The sequence below is a fragment of the Chenopodium album genome, chromosome 3 (assembly GCF_948465745.1).
Source record: "Chenopodium album chromosome 3, dcCheAlbu1.1, whole genome shotgun sequence".
Lineage (NCBI taxonomy): Eukaryota > Viridiplantae > Streptophyta > Magnoliopsida > Caryophyllales > Amaranthaceae > Chenopodium > Chenopodium album.
This window is the reverse complement of record NC_137836.1, coordinates 35,775,555-35,792,853: the sequence shown is the minus strand read 5'-3', so window position 1 is coordinate 35,792,853 and position 17,299 is coordinate 35,775,555. Positions and strand designations below refer to the sequence as shown.

Genomic DNA, 17,299 nt, shown 5'->3' with positions numbered 1-17,299 from the left:
GTAATTTTACCAATAATTTGGAAAGCAAAGTAGCATTATATAATAAATTATTGTTTCCTTCAATTATGTCGATTTGGAGAAGAAATAAATTTTAACGAATCTGTTTCAATGATTTGTTTAATGTCAAAACACAAGAATTTTATTGTTATGTTTTTGGGTACCTCCAATGAGTGTTATTGTCATATTATATCGGTGCAAGTCGGCAAGTCCTCTATATTAATTTAATAACCACCAAGTGGGTTAGGTTTATTACGCAAATAGCAATTGTGGGAGGCTTGCCCTGAGTCTTAAGACTCTAAGTGACATCATCATTTCTAGATTTTGTGATCTTAAGACAAGATTTTGTTTTTTTAATGCATTTAAGAAGCTAAGTCTTATCAAAATCTGAAGTGGAGTCTTGAAAACTCAAGACTCAACTTAAGACACAACTCTACACACTATACACAGTGTTTGTAGATTGCTAAATACCGCCAACGTTTTTTATCAAACTGCATCATTTTAAGTAAAGGGACTTTCTTGCCCTTAATAAATGTTTACCCAATTATTTTAAATTTTTTTTCTAACTTTAATTAATCGACTACAATTACCGTATCACTACCTACATTGGACCACCACCACTAATATATTGGACCACCACCACAAACGGAAAAGTTATCGGAAATGGATGATAATCACGGTGATTCGTCGGAAAACCAACTGCAATCTTAACCCTCGGCTTTTGAACAAGTACGATTATTTATTTAATTAGCTAGTTGTATACTAATATGATTATAAATTATGCTGAATTTGGAATGAATTATAAATTAGCTAGTTGTATACTAATATGATGACGTAAAACTTGATTTGAAACCGGTTAACCGGTGCACGAAACCGGTCAACCTCCCCGGGAATCGGTTTTATGCGGCGGTTGACCAGAGTTGTTTACCGGTTTTGAACGCCGGTTGGCCGTGTTGGTCTACCGGTTTTCCGCGCAGGTTACCGTGGGCAACCGGTGCTGAAATCCGGTTATCCGTCACGGTCAACCGGTGGTAAAATCTGGTAACCCATGTCGGTCAACCGGTTTGCAGCTCCGGTTGACTGTGGTGATGGTGCTTTTTTTTTTTGTAAAATTAATATTATTATATTAACTTTTATACTAGTATGGATAATATAAATAAATATTATTCTATTTAAGATTATTATTATAATTATAATTATTAATGTTATATTGTTCGTTATTATTAATTAAAAAATTATTTATTTGTATCAGGCGTCATTATCAGATTACGGCGGTGATGGTGTTGATTATAGCCCGCATTTTCAGACTAGAGAAGTTTTCCCGACCTATCAAGCAGCTGTTGATTGGGCTAGAGAAATTGCCACTCCATTAAGGTTCTTTTTGACAAATTCATCGTATAAGAAACAAAGAAATGGGCTTCCAATTAATTACATGAAATGTGATCGGGGGGAGAGAAACAGAGGGGAAAATCGGGACCGTGAAAATGCCCCACGGAAGAACATGAAGAGCAAGGGTTGTAAATGTACGCTTCAAATCTCGGCTCAATGTTTGCGGGACATGGAAGGATGGATAATTAAATCTAAAAAGGGCTTGAAAGGCATGCATAACCATCCGCTCATGGTATATCGAGAGGGTCACCGACAGGTTAGTGGTCTTAGTCCAGCTGCAAAGAAGCTTGTTATTGACATGACTTCTGTTGCAGCCAAGCCGCGTCACATTATGGAAGCCGTGAAAGAGAAGTTTCCGAATGAGAGCCCTAACAAGAGACATATCTACAATGTGAGAAGTCGTGCTTGTCTAGATGCTTGTGAAGGTCGAGATGTTGCGCACCAGTTTGTTCACTTGGCAAATGAGTACAAGTATGTCACTTGGATAAATGTTGATCCAGATACCCGTGCCATCACCCATGCTTTTTTGGCCCACCCAGAGATGGCTAATATGTTACGTACCTATCCACATGTCATTGGGATGGATTCTACGTACAAGACCAACAGATATAACATGCCATTCTTCGAGCTCGTTGGTGTCACGCCTACAAATCAAAACTTTTTGATCGGATATGCCATATTGAAGAGCGAAACTTATGAAAGCTACAAGTGGGTTTTGGAGAAATTGCAGTTGTACATTGGATTTGAGGTGGCTCCGAATGTTTTTGTTATTGATTGTGAGTTGGGGTTGATGAAGGCTTTGAAAGAGGTCTTTCCAAATTATGCGCATTTATTATGCGGGTGGCACATTAACAAGGATGTATTGGGAAGGGCGCACATTTTGTGTGGGAAGGATATGTTGATGGCCGAGAGATTTCAAAATGGTAGATGGAGAAGAGTAATGTGTTCGACCACTATTGCCGAGTATGAGTTAGAGTTGCAAACTATGAAAGCGACATGGGGAGCATCGAACCCACCACTGCTGAAATACGTCGAGGATCAATGGTTGGTCCACAAGGAGAAATTTGTGCGAGTTTGGACGAATTTCGTGATGCACTTCGGCAATGTCAACACATGTAGAGTAGAGAGCCAACATTCCGTACTTAAACAATGGTTCGACAGTTCTACAGGAGCATTAGACACTATCTTCCGCTGTGTGCACATCAACATTGAGGGTATGCTTATTGAGATTCGTCACCATTTAGAGGACTCGAGACGGCGAATGGGGTCACAACACAACATCATGCCTTTGCTTCATCTTAACGGCTTTATGTCATTTCGAGGTCAAGATACACTAGTAGAAAAATACAAAAAGGCAACCCCCAAATGGCACCGGTTCAGGCCAAACCGGTGCCAAAAATTGGCCTAAAAATGGGCGGGTTTTTAGACAAAGAGAAATGGTGGCACCGGTTCAGACCAAACCGGTGCCAAAAATACAAAGGGCACCGGTTTGAACCGGTGCCAATCCTTTTTTAAAAAAAAAACCGGCTTTTTTTTTATTCCATATATATAAGGTTATATACCACTCAAAGTCTCAAACCCTAAAGCTAATTCACTCACAAAACACTCTCTAGCTGTTCGCCGCTCATCCTTTCTCTCTCATCCCTTTCTCTTTCATCTCCTCTCATTCTCATCTCCTCTTTCAATCTCTTTCTCGTTCTCTTTCAATCCCTTCTTTCAATCCCTTTCTCGTTCTCTTTCAAACCCTTCTTTCCATCAAATTTGATTGCATTTTTTTTTATCGATTTCTCGGTTTTTTTTTTTTTTTTTGTTTAAGATTTCAATTTTTTTTTCTGGGCTTTTGATTTTTCTTTCAATTTCAATTTTTCTTTCGATTTCAACTATTTTGATTTCTGGGTTTTTTCGATTTGTGGGTTATTCTGGGTTAATTTTTTTGATTTCGATCTTGATTTTTTTTTTCTATTTCTGGGTTTTTTTTTTTCGATTTCGATTGTCTTTTTTTTCGATTTTGATTTTGTTTTTCGATTTCTGGGTTAATTTTCGGCTACAATAATCGATTTTGGGTTAATGCATGCGTTTTTGGGTGTTTTTTTTTATGGATTTGTTCGAAATTGATTATTTTGGGTTAATACAAGTTGATTTGGGTTTGTTCGAAGTTAATTTTGGGTTTAATTGATTTTATGAGTGTCTTCGAAATTTTTTATGGGTTTCTTCGAATTTTTTTTGGTTTAATCCACCACGAACACATGCATGAGCAAGGTTAGGGTATTATTTCTTGATTTTAATTCGATTTATTTTTTATTTTCTGGGTTTTTAATTGATTTTCGAATTTTGTTTTATTTTAATCGATTTATTTGTTATTTTTATCGATTTTAATTTGTTTTTTTTAAGTGATTTTCAATTTTCTGGTTTGGTTAATCGATTTTTAAACTTATTTTAATTCGATTTTTTTTAATTAATGGGTTTTTTCTCTCGAAATTTTTTTATTCTCTGGGTTTTTTTTCTTCTGATTTTCGATTTTAATTTTTATTTTAATCGGTTTTTTTTTTCTGAGTTTTTTTATATATTTTTTTTTTATTTTGATGTTCTGGGTTTTTTTTTCTAGGTTTTAAACTGATTTTCTTTTCCTTTATTTTTTTCCGATTTTTTGGGGTTTTTTTTTTAATTTTTTTCGCAGCTAAATCATGTTAATCGATTCATTTTGGTTGTTTTAATTGGTGCAGGTATATGGATTTAGATCTTAAATTGAAGAATCAAGATACAAGTATATTGTGAAGTTGTAATTTTTTTTTTTTTTTTTGTGATTTATATTGTAATTTTATTTATTTATTTATATGTTGTAATTTTTTTATTTTGATTTATATACTATAATTTTTTTATTGATCTATACTGTAATTTTTTTTTATCATATATATATATTGAATAGATTGAATTATATTGATTGTGATGTTCGATTCATATTTGGTATTCTCATTTAATTCTAGTTTATTTAATTTAAAAAAAAAAATTGATTATTGGGGGGTTTTTGGCACCGGTTAACCGGTGCCAAAAACTTTGAAATATTTTTTTGTGGGCCTTTTTGGCACCGGTTAACCGGTGCCAATTTCGATTTTTGGCACCGGTTTGAACCGGTGCCTTTTTGGCACCCCTCACATAGGCAGCGGTTCAAACCGGTGCCTTAGACCGGGTTTGAACCGCTGCCAAATGCCTTTTTTCACCTAGTGATATTTTACAGGATGAGTTGAAGAGGATGAGAGAGTTATCTGATGATGTGTTGGATAGGTGTGGGTGTGCGTTGCTGACGACGCACGGTCTCCCATGTGCATGCACCATGTGGACATCAATTCTTGCAGGGACAGGGTTGTATTTGGATCAGGTCCATCCATTTTGGAAGACATTAGTGATCGGTGAGGGCGTTGACATTCCCGTTTTTGCTGATGAGTCAGAGCAGGATGCAGCCTTGTTTAGGTCTTTGGTGGATGAGGTCTTAGATCGTGATCCAAGCTTTGTGTGGGGTATCAACCGGGTCCTATTTGAGGAGCTACACCGAGATCAGACTGATTTTACTAATCCAGAGGTCAACGAGACAACAAGGGGTTGACCACCGACAGGTCAATGGTCTACGTCTACTAGGCGTAATCGCAGCAGATTTGAGCATATTTTGGGTTCTCGTGGCCGTCGAGGTGGTCGTCGGGGTGGTCGTACGGCACCGATTTATACAGCTTCAGGTTATTATTATTATTATTATTATTATTATTATTATTATTATTATTATTATTATTATTATTATTAGGGAAATTCTACATGGTGGCCTCATGGTTTCCATTTTTCTACGTGGAAGACGGAGTTTTTTCCAACTCTCTAAAGTGGCCCCAAGGTTTTGAAGTATTATGCATAGTGCCCATTTTTTGATTTTTTGGCTAACTTTTTTAGCTTTTGGTTAGCCATAAGTAAAAATAAAATAAAAAAAAATATTTAAAAAGAAAAAAAATAAAGAAAACCACCAACCACCAGCCAGCCACCCACGGTAGCCGGCGCGCCTAACCCCCTTCCCCACTACCCCCCAACGTCGGCGCGCCTAACCTCCTTCCTCGACGGCGCCGGCGTGAATCGAAAATCCTACTCCCTCGGCGTCAGCCAGCCACCCCGACTTCCCTCCCTTCCCCTTCCCTAACCAAATCTCGTAACCCCAACCCCCACCAATCAAAAACCCCTAAAAGAAGCCGAAAAAGTCCGACTGCCCCTCCTCACACACACGAAACCCTAGCGTTGACCTTTTAGAGGTGTGGGGGAGGGGTGGCCGAACTTTTCCGGCCAATTTTTGGGGTTTCCGAAGGGTGGAGGTTGGGACTTTGGGTTACGGGTTTGGCCTGTTTATGGTCGTCGGGTTACGGTGGTTGGGGAAGGGAGGGTGGTCGAGGTGGCGCCGGCAGTGGGGTTTGGCTAGAGGCTAGGTGGGTGGGGGTTGGGGTTGTGGATGGTGGACGTGGTGGTGGGAGGGTGGTCGTGGGTTTGGTTTTTTTTTTTTTAATTTCCTTTTTTTTTATTATTTTAAAATATAATTTAATTATTTTTTAATAAAAAAAACAAAGGCTAACCATTTTAATTGTAAAGGTTAGCCAAAAAATCAAAAAATGGGCACTATGCATAATACTTCAAAACCTTGGGGCCACTTTAGAGAGTTGGAAAAAACTTCGTCTTCCACGTAGAAAAATGGAAACCATGAGGCCACCATGTAGAATTTCCCTTATTATTATTATTATTATTATTATTATTATTATTATTATTATTATTATTATTATTATTTTTTTTTTTTTTTTTTTTTTTTTTTTTTTTTTTATTTTTTATTTATTTTTTATTTTTTATTATTATTATTATTATTATTATTATTATTATTATTATTATTATTATTATTATTATTATTATTATTATTATTATTATTATTATTTATGGCTAATTTGTGCACACTTGTAGGGAATGATTTGAACTTGGAGGAATTTGCATATTTGGATAAAGTTCCAGCCTTCATGCTTCCATTTCTACGAGGGTGGAGTGATCCGCTTGTTGATGGTAAATGTGGATTTTGATGTGTTGCAGATTTCTTCATAGGTGACCAACATGAATGGATATTAGCTCGACGATCGATTGCAAATGAGGTTGGTCATCATCGAGACATTTATTCTCGAGTGTACAGAGTTGAATAGTTAGATGTTGCAATCAACCGTATCACATGGACTGGAGGGAGATGCGACACAGATCATTGGATGGTTGCTTTGATGACTTGTTTCCGATTGCTAACTTTTATAATGCCGCCGTTATGTGTTTTGGTGTTGGTATAGATGGTCGTGGTGTGTTCCCATGCATCACTGTGCTACCTTGGACTGCTCCGTCAACAGCAACTGGTCCGTATAGGGAGTTTTGCATACTGTCTTTAGGGTGGCATTTTGTGCGATTGGAGTTTGAAGATAATTTTCTATTTCCTCCTATTGCTACTACTTGGTTCGATATACGTGACGATACCGTTACAGGTTGGGAGGATTGATATCAACATAGGCGCGCTACTTGGAACACTCTAGCTAATAGTCAATGATGTGATTGATAGGAGATTTTATTGCATTGTTAATACTGAACTCTTAATTTAATAATTTTATTCATTTAATAATGTCCCAATAATTATTAACTCCTAAATCTATAAACCAAAAATAGGTCCAAATATAATGATGTCCCAACAATTATTAAATCCAAATCTAATTAAAAAAAAAAAAAAATCCAAATCTAATAATGTCCCAACAATTATTAACTCCAAAGCTTATAAACCAAAAAAAAAAAAAAAAAAAAAAAAAGGAAAAAAAAAAACCAAATCTGATGATGTCCCAATAATTATTAACTCCAAGTCTAATAATTTTTAAAAAAATCCAAATTAACCAAATCTAATAATTAAAAAAAATATATTAAGCTTCTAACATGTCATTCCACAACTTGATTGCTTCCTGCGCCTTGTTCATTGTGGGGGTGATGTTGCCTCCTTGCTCAGCTATGAACTTGCGTAACACAGACATGAATAATTGCACCCACTACACAAATGAAATTAAATCGTGTAAGTCAAATTAAATAACATTATTTAATGAATAAAGGTAATGAAATTAAATTAAAAAAATCAATTAAATCAACTTAAATATAAGAAATTAAATAGTGAAATAAACTTACAAAATCTACGTTTGTCTAGTCGGGTCGAGGTGGTGGGCCAAGCACTACATCAGGACTCATAAGAAGTGGATGTGAGTACGTGTAGAACCAGTCCTCGTAATCATCATAACAAGTAGGCTCCTCGTCCAACAATGACAAATAGTCTGAGAGGGGTATACAGTAAGTCCCAACATTAAATCTGCCCAAAAACTGTGGTGCACTTGCAGAGCTAACCGCGTAACTCCGCGTCTCATATGCCGGCCGGCACGCATAATCGGGTGTAAAACAGGGAGGAGGGATCCCCTGAACGAACCCAAGCTGTCGTACAACTCTGTCAGGGTGGTATGGCTCAACAATGTCTCGATACTGTATCCAACCCAGATAAGTAGTTCTCGGGACCGAATGAGCTGGACTCAAAGTATAAGGCCTCCAAATAACCTACAAGCAATTAAAGATAAAAAAAAATAAATTATTATTATTAACTTGTAAATCCAAAAATTTAAATTTATAATAAATATTTAGCAAAAAAATATACCTCTCGATCGGTCATCTGCTCAAGGCGTCTACGAAAAGAAACTACACGATGGTAGTCCCTTTCCTGAATCTGTGTGTCCCACCTGGCGGCTCGAGCATCAGTCGATGTTATGGCTAAACAACCCTGAACAGGTCGAAATGCAGGAAAATACTCGTAAATCCAAGAATGTAACAACGTCAAACACCCAGTAATCTGTTTGCAACCTATCTGTGAGGCAACGCCTAACTGCCGATACAAATAAGCAAGGGTAGATGAACCCCATGAATAATGACAAAGCTGAACATCCTTCTTCTTCACCTCTAAGATGCAAGAAGGAGGAATACGACTACCACTCTTATCGACAAAAATAGTGCTGCCTAGAACTAACAACAATAAACCCTGCACCTGGATATCAGCATCACCTCTCTCTGCTAGGCATCTCTCATATATGGCCTGACTTGACACCTCCCCGTTATTCCAAATGGTTGCCGGCTTGGCAACAAGTTTGTCTGCTTATATGCCTAAAAAATTCTGAAAGTCAGCCTTCAAAGACGCAACACCACTTTGCTCTACAACAGCATCACCCTCCACAGGTAACCCAAGTATGTACTGTACATCATGGAGCATAATAGTCATCTCGCCGAACGGGAAGTGAAAAGTGTTTGTGTCTTGCTGCCAGCGCTCTACAAACGCCGAAATCAGGGCCCAGTCAATGTGATGATGCATGATGTTAACTAGCCCACTCAAACCAGTACTATCAACTCGTCTACGCACATCATCGGCCATAGCACTGTGCATGTCATGTAAATTTAAGCACCATTGCGTCCTAGATTGACACTTTAACACGTCACGATCTTTTTGCGGCCCCATCCAAATTTGCGTGGCGATGTGACCTGCGTAACTGGGAATGAGAGTACCATCCTTGGGACCACCCAACATTTGAGCTTGAACAAGCCATGAAGTATCATTCGACGCTCGGACAACACAAATTTTACGAGTTCGGGAAGTACCAGCTCCAGTACTCTGAAATATACCATCAGCACCTCTCTTCAAAGTGACTCCAGACGACGTCTGGCCTTGCTCTCCCCTGCCTCCCCGGCGTCGAACAGATCTCAAACTCTCATCATCGTAAATCAAATCATTATTTTGATCCTCTTCCCACTCTTCCTCCTCCTCCTTGTCCTCACCCTCACGTCCCTGAACCTCATCATCAACACATGCTCCATCAGCTATAGGAGCTGATGACTTCAGTCTCCTAGTCGAAGCAGTCACAGCACGAGTCCTAGTATGTCTCTCACCCGAGCCATCAATACGATCAAACGTCATTTTGAGCCTACCCAACTGTCGTCATAACCAAATGAACGAAATATTTACAATCAATTATAATAATAATGATAATAAAATAACTATAATAATCATAACTGTGAAAAAAAAACACTAACAATCATAATATTAAATTTAAATTATTATTTTATAAAATAACTATAATAAGATTCCTGAATTTGCCAGGTATTGATGATGGAATCTTATAGTCATGCTATCTAATATTCTTCTTTGTATTGACTTGGGAAGTTCTCTTTCATTCTGTAAAACTCATACGAAGTATATGCAAATATTTTTTTTTTCTTCAGCACTAAATTGAGTTTCTTTCCTTAGCAATCTGTGTAAGTTTTGTTCAAATGTGTGGCCCTTTTTAGTATGTTGCATGTATGAAATTCCATTATTCATATAAAGTAGCTTCCGGTATGTGTTAAAAGTTTAAAACAAAGCTCTCATGACAATCCACTATGTTTTTTTAAGATTAGTAAGAATGTAATACTAGCAAAAACGTTTGGCTAATGTAGTCAGAATACTACATTTTACAGCAGTAGTATATTCCTAGTACTCAAGAGGACAACATTCGTAGCCAGAGAAAAATTGAAAGTAAAAACAAGATGCCAGCTTGAACACAGTCCTGACTTTCTTGAAGGAAGAACCGAGGTCCTTTCAAATGATAATTTAACCTCACTTTTTAAGCTTCATATCAGAATTTGAAAGAGCCACTCTCTATGATATGTAGTATATATCACCAAAACTTACAACAAAATTACATCTATATACATGTAATATAATAATCATAATTTTAACTTGTGTTAAAAAATAATAATAATTTACAAAAAAAAAAAAAGTACTGTGACCATTGTCCCTCACTTTTTCATAAAATATCATTGAGAAACGGTAATTGCCTGATATTCGAGCAGGGAGGAGCATCATGTGATCTATATGCAGTGTCAAATAAAAGAAAAAAATCCACAGTTTAAGCTTTTTTCTCCAGCCAATATGCAACATTATCCATCCAGTATTCCAGTATCTCAATGACGTATAGAAAAGAGGAGACGGGAACAAGAATCACAAAAGACTAGCAACACTCAATGGAATCTTTAAAGATCATATGTCATATGTTGTGAGCCAAGTGTATGAGACTATAACCCAAAGGAAACTTCCAAAGCCTTGACCCCATAATATTTTTTTAGATGCCAAACTCGTGAAATCTAAATCTCAAGCCTCAGGTTTTCCAAACAAACTCAGACTTTAATTGATCTTTACTCATCTACCACATAACCACAAGTTCACAACAGATTTAACAAGTAGACATCCACCAGTCCCTTACGTCCAACTCTTTTTAAGATAAAAATAAAAATTTATAACTACAATATAAAATTAATAAACCTCTTTACAGAGCAAAGAAAGCATACAATCATGAAGTTCATCAATTAGCAAATATGCAGGGGAAAGCATCAGATAGCACAAACAGAGGAACAATGATTCCATAACACTTCCACTCCACTTGTCTTATTACATAGGGTCTTATCCTCCCTATCTTTTCTTGATCAACATATTCACTATTCAGTCAAGACCCTCCACATAATTGAGTACAAATTTACAAGGGGCTGTATATTTCTAAATGTTGTGTTAAATATGGATCCCAATACATTAGCATATTTATAAACTTACTTTCTTAAACCTTCTCTTGAGATCAAATAGATCCCATGCATATAAAGTTATAATTTTTTAAAAAATTCGAGCTAATAATAATATTTTTTTTAAAAAAAGAAAATAAATGGTGGCTGGCCATTGTTACCGGTCACCTGTGAACCCGTGACCACTGCTGTTGAGGGTAAAAATATCCTGTATACGTGGACCAGTCCCGTAGTGACACGTGGCCCAGTTATAGGGTGACACGTGTCATTATGGGAAAATGCCACGCATCCAGCTTAAGGGCATTCAACGGTTCAGGCCAATTCCGTAGCGACATGTGGCTCGGTTAGTGGGTGACACGTGTCGTTACAGGAAGATGCCACGTGTTTAGGGCATGTGTTCCCCTTTATTCAGCACGCGAAAGAGGCCTAACAACGTCAGGGCCCAAATCCCGAGAGATATCAATGAAAGCCGCAAAACGGCGCCCCCAAAGTAACACGTGGCATTCGCTGATTGCGCAGCCAATCACGTCACGCAATTCTAGGGTACAAAACCTAGAATGGGGCACGAGTCCCACCCCTATAAATACCCCAATCATTTATGATGGGAGGGGTGGATTAAGACATTACAACAAAAAGAGCATTAAATAGCTCCAACTTCTCTCTACTTTCTCTCTCTAGCCTTTTCCGTTCCGATCACTAACTTGATCGTTGGAGGCGAATATTCCGACAACCGGAATATTCGTTGTTTTGCAGGTTGGACCTTCTCGTTGCCAGGAGAGCGTGACCAGTATCCAAGGAAATCCAAAAAAACCCAAAACATTTGGCGCCGTCTGTGGGGATACTCGTACGCTATGGCGATACACGGTCAGACACCTAATCCAGGCGAGGACGGGCATGTAGAGGATATAATCCCTACAATCCATACCAGCGATCCGTTGATAGCCACATTTCAAGAAGCTAATGACCCTCCTGTTACCGCAACCTCTCTTAAGGCCGCGCGTAACAAACTTAGGAAAGAGATTGAGAGCAATGGAGCCTCTACCTCTAGGCAGCCGCCCAGGAGAGAGGAACAGAGGGCTCCAAAGAAGGTACACAGCAAAGCAGTTCATGCAACGGACGCTGGAAACACTCCCTTTCGAAGGCCGACTGGAAGGTCCCCAAGGGTACCACGGACAAATTTCTCTGATTTGTTGGCGAAAACACAGTCGGCTGAGGGAGGGGTAGGCAGCCTCGAAGAGAAGAGCCTGAGCCATCAAGACGATGGAAGGACGCAAGGGATTACCTTCGGCATAAGCAGCGGGAACGTGCCGCCTACTCGGACACAACCTCAACCCCAACTATGCCGGATGATTTTTCACATCATTCTCTCTCCCAACATACCAACACGACCATCTCCAGCAGAAGTCAGGCGGTCCGCACCCCAACTCCTATTCCGGTTGTCCATACTCCAACTCCTATTCCAGCGCAATCACTTCAATATCAACCTCCTCAGGGGTTCAATGGCTTGATGCAGCCGAACCCCCAAGCCTTCGGGCAATATGGGCCATACGGACAGGTGTACGGACAGGCTCCCTACCTGGCTGGACCGTCCATGCAGCCACAACCCATCGATTGCAGATGCGCCTACTCACTCTGAGAGATAAGCCGCCTCCGTTTTCGCAAGATATTTTAACTGTCCCTCAGCCGCCAAAGGTGAAGAGTGTACTTATGGGAGCCTATGATGGCACAGGCAACCCAGATGAACACATCACCTCGTACAGGAACCTGATGTACTTGCAAATTGTAGATGATGCTACTTGGTGCAAATGCTTTTCGGCCACTTTGAAAGGTGTGGCGCATGATTGGTTCAATAGTCTGCCGGCCGAATGTATCAATTGTTTTACTACTCTTAGTTTGCTGTTTGTGGGAAATTTTTGATACAACATACCGCCTCGAAAGAATAGCCTTAACTTGGCGACAATCGTCCAAGGGAAGAACGAGGGCCTACGCTCGTACGTCCAACGATTTAACCAAGAAAAAGCCCAAATTTATAATCTGCCGGATGAAAGGGCTTACTGTGAATTTCTCCGGGGATTAAGGCACAATGGTTTTAAATTTTACCTGGTAAGAAAAAAGATTCGGACATACGCAGGTGTCTTGCGGGAAGCCGAAGCTTATATTGAAGCTGCGGACTTTTGTTCGCTCACGAAATCAGAAGCGCCGGCCAAGGGGGCTGAGAAAAAACTTCCTCAGCAAGACTCGGCCGGCCAAAATAAAGAAGGAAAAAAGAGAAAGGAAGTCTGGGTGGCTGACGCTCAGCCACAGAAGTCCAAGAAGGTCAAGACGTACGAGCCTCAGTTTGAATTCAACAAGGATTGTTATTCTATCTTGATGGAAATCAAGGATAAGTTTGAATTTGAAAAGCCACAGCCGTTGAGAGGCCCGGCTCAGTACAGGAACAAGAACAAGTACTGTCATTACCACAAGGACGTGGGACATGACACAAACGATTATATCAACCTAAAGAGATTGCTGGACAAGCTAGCCGAGAAGGGCATGTTGAATTCTTATGTGATGAAGTCCAAGTTCACCTACACACAGACAAACAACACGTCCGAGCAAAGACCAAAGAATGATAAGAATAAAGACAAGGAGGATGACGGGAATATCACTGATTCAGGCTTTGTGGCAGTAATATCAGGGGAGTTGCCTCAGGCGGCCCAACTATGAAGGGGATCAAGCAAGACACCCGGAACTTGGGAAAGGTGATGCAAATGGACTCAGTAAAGGCCGAACCTTTCCCTGAAGTAATCATTAGTGAGGCCGATCGGGGGGAGTTCAAAGCTCTGCACAATGATCCCATGGTATTCATTATGAAGATAGCCAATTTGAAGGTCGGACGAATATTGATTGACACGGGTAGCGCGACTGACATCATCAGCCTGGCCGCCTTGAAGAATCTAAGCTTCCTAGAGGATGCTCTCCAGGACATCACTCACCCGTTGGTTGGATTTGGGGGGAATGTTATCCACCCGGTGGGGCGGATAGATTTACCTGGCCTCTTTGGGCAAAAAGGGAAGGAAGAGATATGGTTGTCCGCTTCTTGGTTGTGAAAGAGCTGACTGGATATATTGTCATACTTGGCCGTCCTACACTGAATGCAGCCAAAGCAGTCATTGTACCTCACCTAATGCTGCTAAAGTTCGAGAGGACGGACGGAAAAATAGGGACAATCCAAGGGAGTCAGAAGATGGCAAAGGAATGTAATCAGTTGGCGGTTAAGCCTACAGCGCGCGGACCAAAAGCGTCCGAGCCAAAAGAAGAAGGAACCTCACTCCCAGCACACCAGGTCGGCCAGAAGCGTAAGGCGGCCAAGATAGAACAAGCATAGCAGCTAATGACTGTCGGTCGGCTAGAAGAGTTACGACCCCAGCCGGCCGGCAGTCACCAAGATATAGTGCTTGACCCCGATCGACCAGGTCGGACGGTTAGTGTGGGCACTATAGCTTTGAGTGTGCTTGGGGATGAGTTAATTCCATTGCTGAGAGAATTCAAAGACGTATTTGCATTTGATGTTGGTGAGATGCCAGGAACAAGCCCTGACCTGGCCGTGCATAAGCTGGCTGTAAATCCAGCCATTAAGCCCGTCCGCCAGAAGAAAAGGAATCATGGAGAAGAGAGGAATCAGGCTGCCGCAGCTGAAGTAAAAAAGCTGCTGGACACCGATTTCATTCGGCAATGTTATTACCCAAACTGGGTAGCCAATGTGGTTCTTGTGAAGAAGCTGAATGGAACTTGGAGAATGTGTGTGTATTACACCGACCTGAACAAGGCATGCCCTAAGGATAGCTTTCCCTTGCCCAAAATCGACCGCCTGGTTGATTCAACGGCCGAGCATGCCCTGATGAGTTTTATGGGCGCATACTCCGGATTCCATTAAATTCCATTATGGGAAGAAGATCAAGAGAAAACAGCGCTCGTAACTGAGCAGGGGTTGTACTGTTATAAAGTTATGCCATTCGGCCTTAAGAATGCCCCATCTACCTTCCAACGACTCGTTAATACAGTCTTTAAAGATCAGCTCAGCCGGAATATGGAGGCGTACATTGATGACATGATTGTCAAGTCAAAAGAGCCGGCTGACCATCTGAAGGATCTGCGAGAAACTTTTACCGAACTCAGGCGGCATAAGATGATGTTAAATCCAAAGAAATGTGTCTTTGGTGTTGAGTCCGGTAAATTTCTCGAATTTTTAATTGATCAGCGAGGAATTGAGGCCAACCCTGAAAAGATCCAAGCCGTCATGGACATTAAGTCACCAAGGACGATTAAAGAAGTACAAAGATTGACCGGCTGTTTAGCAACACTTGGTAGATTTCAGTCAAGATCAGGGGATAAGTGCCGTTATTTCTTTCAAACCATAAAAAAGAAAGCCATGTTTGAGTGGACAGAGGAGGCCGAGGAAGCATTCGTACAGCTAAAAATCCACCTTCATACATTGCCTCGGCTTGTCATTCCACTCAAGAGTGAGAAGCTATTTATCTATCTCGCCATCTCTAAACACTCTCTAAGTGCCGTCCTGCTTGCTGAACGGGACGACCACCAGATCCCAGTCTACTTTATTAGCCATGTACTTCACAACGCTGAGCTAAGATATCCCCCTATTGAAAAATTTGGCTTGGCATTATACATGGCATCGAAAAAGCTGCGGCCATACTTCTTGGCACATTCAATTGTGGTCTACACAGACCAACCTCTGAAGAAGCCTTTTACAACTCTAGAGGCAAGTGGCCGTATGCTCAAGTGGGCCTTAGAAATGAGAGGCTTTGACATTGCATTTGAGCCAAGAAAAGCAATCAAGGGACAAGCCTTTGCTGATTTTTTAGCTGAGATGACTCAGCCGGATCTTCAGCCGGCCAGAGACCAGATCTAGAAGGTGTTTGTGGATGGTAGTGCAACAGCTACTGGGTGTGGTGCAGGTGTCATATGTCAGTCTCCTGAGGGAGATAAGTTTGAGTACGCTCTGAGATTTCAGTTTCAAGCCTCCAATAATGAGGCCGAGTATGAAGCCCTCCTGGCAGGCCTTAGAATGTGTAAGGCGGCAGGAGCAACAAAAATTGATGTAAGCTCGGACTCCCTACTTGTAGTCGGCCAGGTGAATGGAGACTTCGAGGCAAGGGAGCCGGCTATGATGAAGTATTTGAAAATTGTAAAGGAGAAGGCTAAGGGCCTAGATCATTTTACTCTATAACAAGTTCCTCGTTCGTCCAATCATCAGGCGGACGCCCTCTCTAAATTAGCATCCTCAGCATCATGTGATACCCCAAGGTCGGTATTTTGGGAGTTAAAGGAAAGAAGGAGTATTGATGCCGAGCCGGTACATATCATTGATAGAAGCTCCACTTGGATGGACGGGATCATATCTTATCTAAAGGATGGATTACTCCCGGCCGATCCTAAAGAGAGCTGGCTGATGAAAAAGAGAGCGGCCTGGTTCGAAATGAAACAGGGGGAGTTGTTTAAAAAGGCATTTGTGAAGCCGTACCTGAAGTGTATCACTACTGAGAAAGGGCATGATGTCCTGGACGATCTTCACTAGGGGCAGTGCGGCTCTCATATTGGAGGGCGAGCCTTGGCTGAAAAGGCTGCCCATCTGGGCTACTACTGGCCGAGCTTAAAGTCGGACGCCATGAAAGGTAAAGAAGTGTGACAAGTGCCAGAGATTTGCAACCTTGATCCACCGACCCGCCAACAGTCTTTCGGCCATCAGTAGTCCGCTCCCCTTTGCCAAATGGGGGATGGATATTTTAGGACCGTACACACCAGCATCCGTTCAAAGGCGTTATGTGTTTGTAGTAGTAGACTACTTCACAAAGTGGGTGGAGGCCGAGGCTGTACGGGGCATCAAGTGGACGGATGTTTCAGCCTTCATATGGAAGAGTATCATTACACGCTTTGGCGTTCCTCAATCTATGGTGTTCGACAATGGACCCCAGTTTGAAACGCCTCAACTAAAAGAATGGTTGGAGGACCAGGGCATAGCTCATTGCTTTGCTTCAGTCGGCCGACCACAAGCCAATGGTCAGGTAGAGGCATACAACAAGTTGATCTCCAATGGAATTAAGCGTAAGCTTGAAAGGGCAGGCGGCTTATGGGCTGATGAGTTGGTTAATGTGTTATGGTCCATACGAACCACGTCCAAGAGTTCCACAGGAGAAACTCCATTCTTCCTGGTCTATGGCGCCGAGGCTGTCCTCCCAATTAAGATGTATGA

At 40.8% G+C, this 17,299-nt stretch overlaps 1 protein-coding gene across 1 annotated transcript; it reads left to right on the top strand.

Moving 5' to 3' along the window:
• Positions 1-1,045: 1,045 nt before the first annotated feature.
• Positions 1,046-4,987, top strand: LOC145625011 (protein FAR-RED IMPAIRED RESPONSE 1-like). Its single transcript, XM_081678095.1, has 3 exons — positions 1,046-1,072; positions 1,250-2,722; positions 4,622-4,987. The coding sequence occupies exons 1-3, from the start codon at positions 1,046-1,048 to the stop codon at positions 4,985-4,987; spliced, it is 1,866 nt and encodes a 621-aa protein (XP_081534221.1).
• The last annotated feature ends 12,312 nt before the right edge of the window (positions 4,988-17,299 follow it).

Bases quoted from the DNA above. Each gene is read 5' to 3' on its own strand.
- LOC145625011 (XM_081678095.1), top strand. From the start codon at position 1,046: ATGTCGGTCAACCGGTTTGCAGCTCCG. The intron at 1,073-1,249 runs GTTGACTGTGGT...TATTTGTATCAG, and splicing joins TCAACCGGTTTGCAGCTCCG to GCGTCATTATCAGATTACGG. The intron at 2,723-4,621 runs GTAGAAAAATAC...GATATTTTACAG, and splicing joins TTCGAGGTCAAGATACACTA to GATGAGTTGAAGAGGATGAG.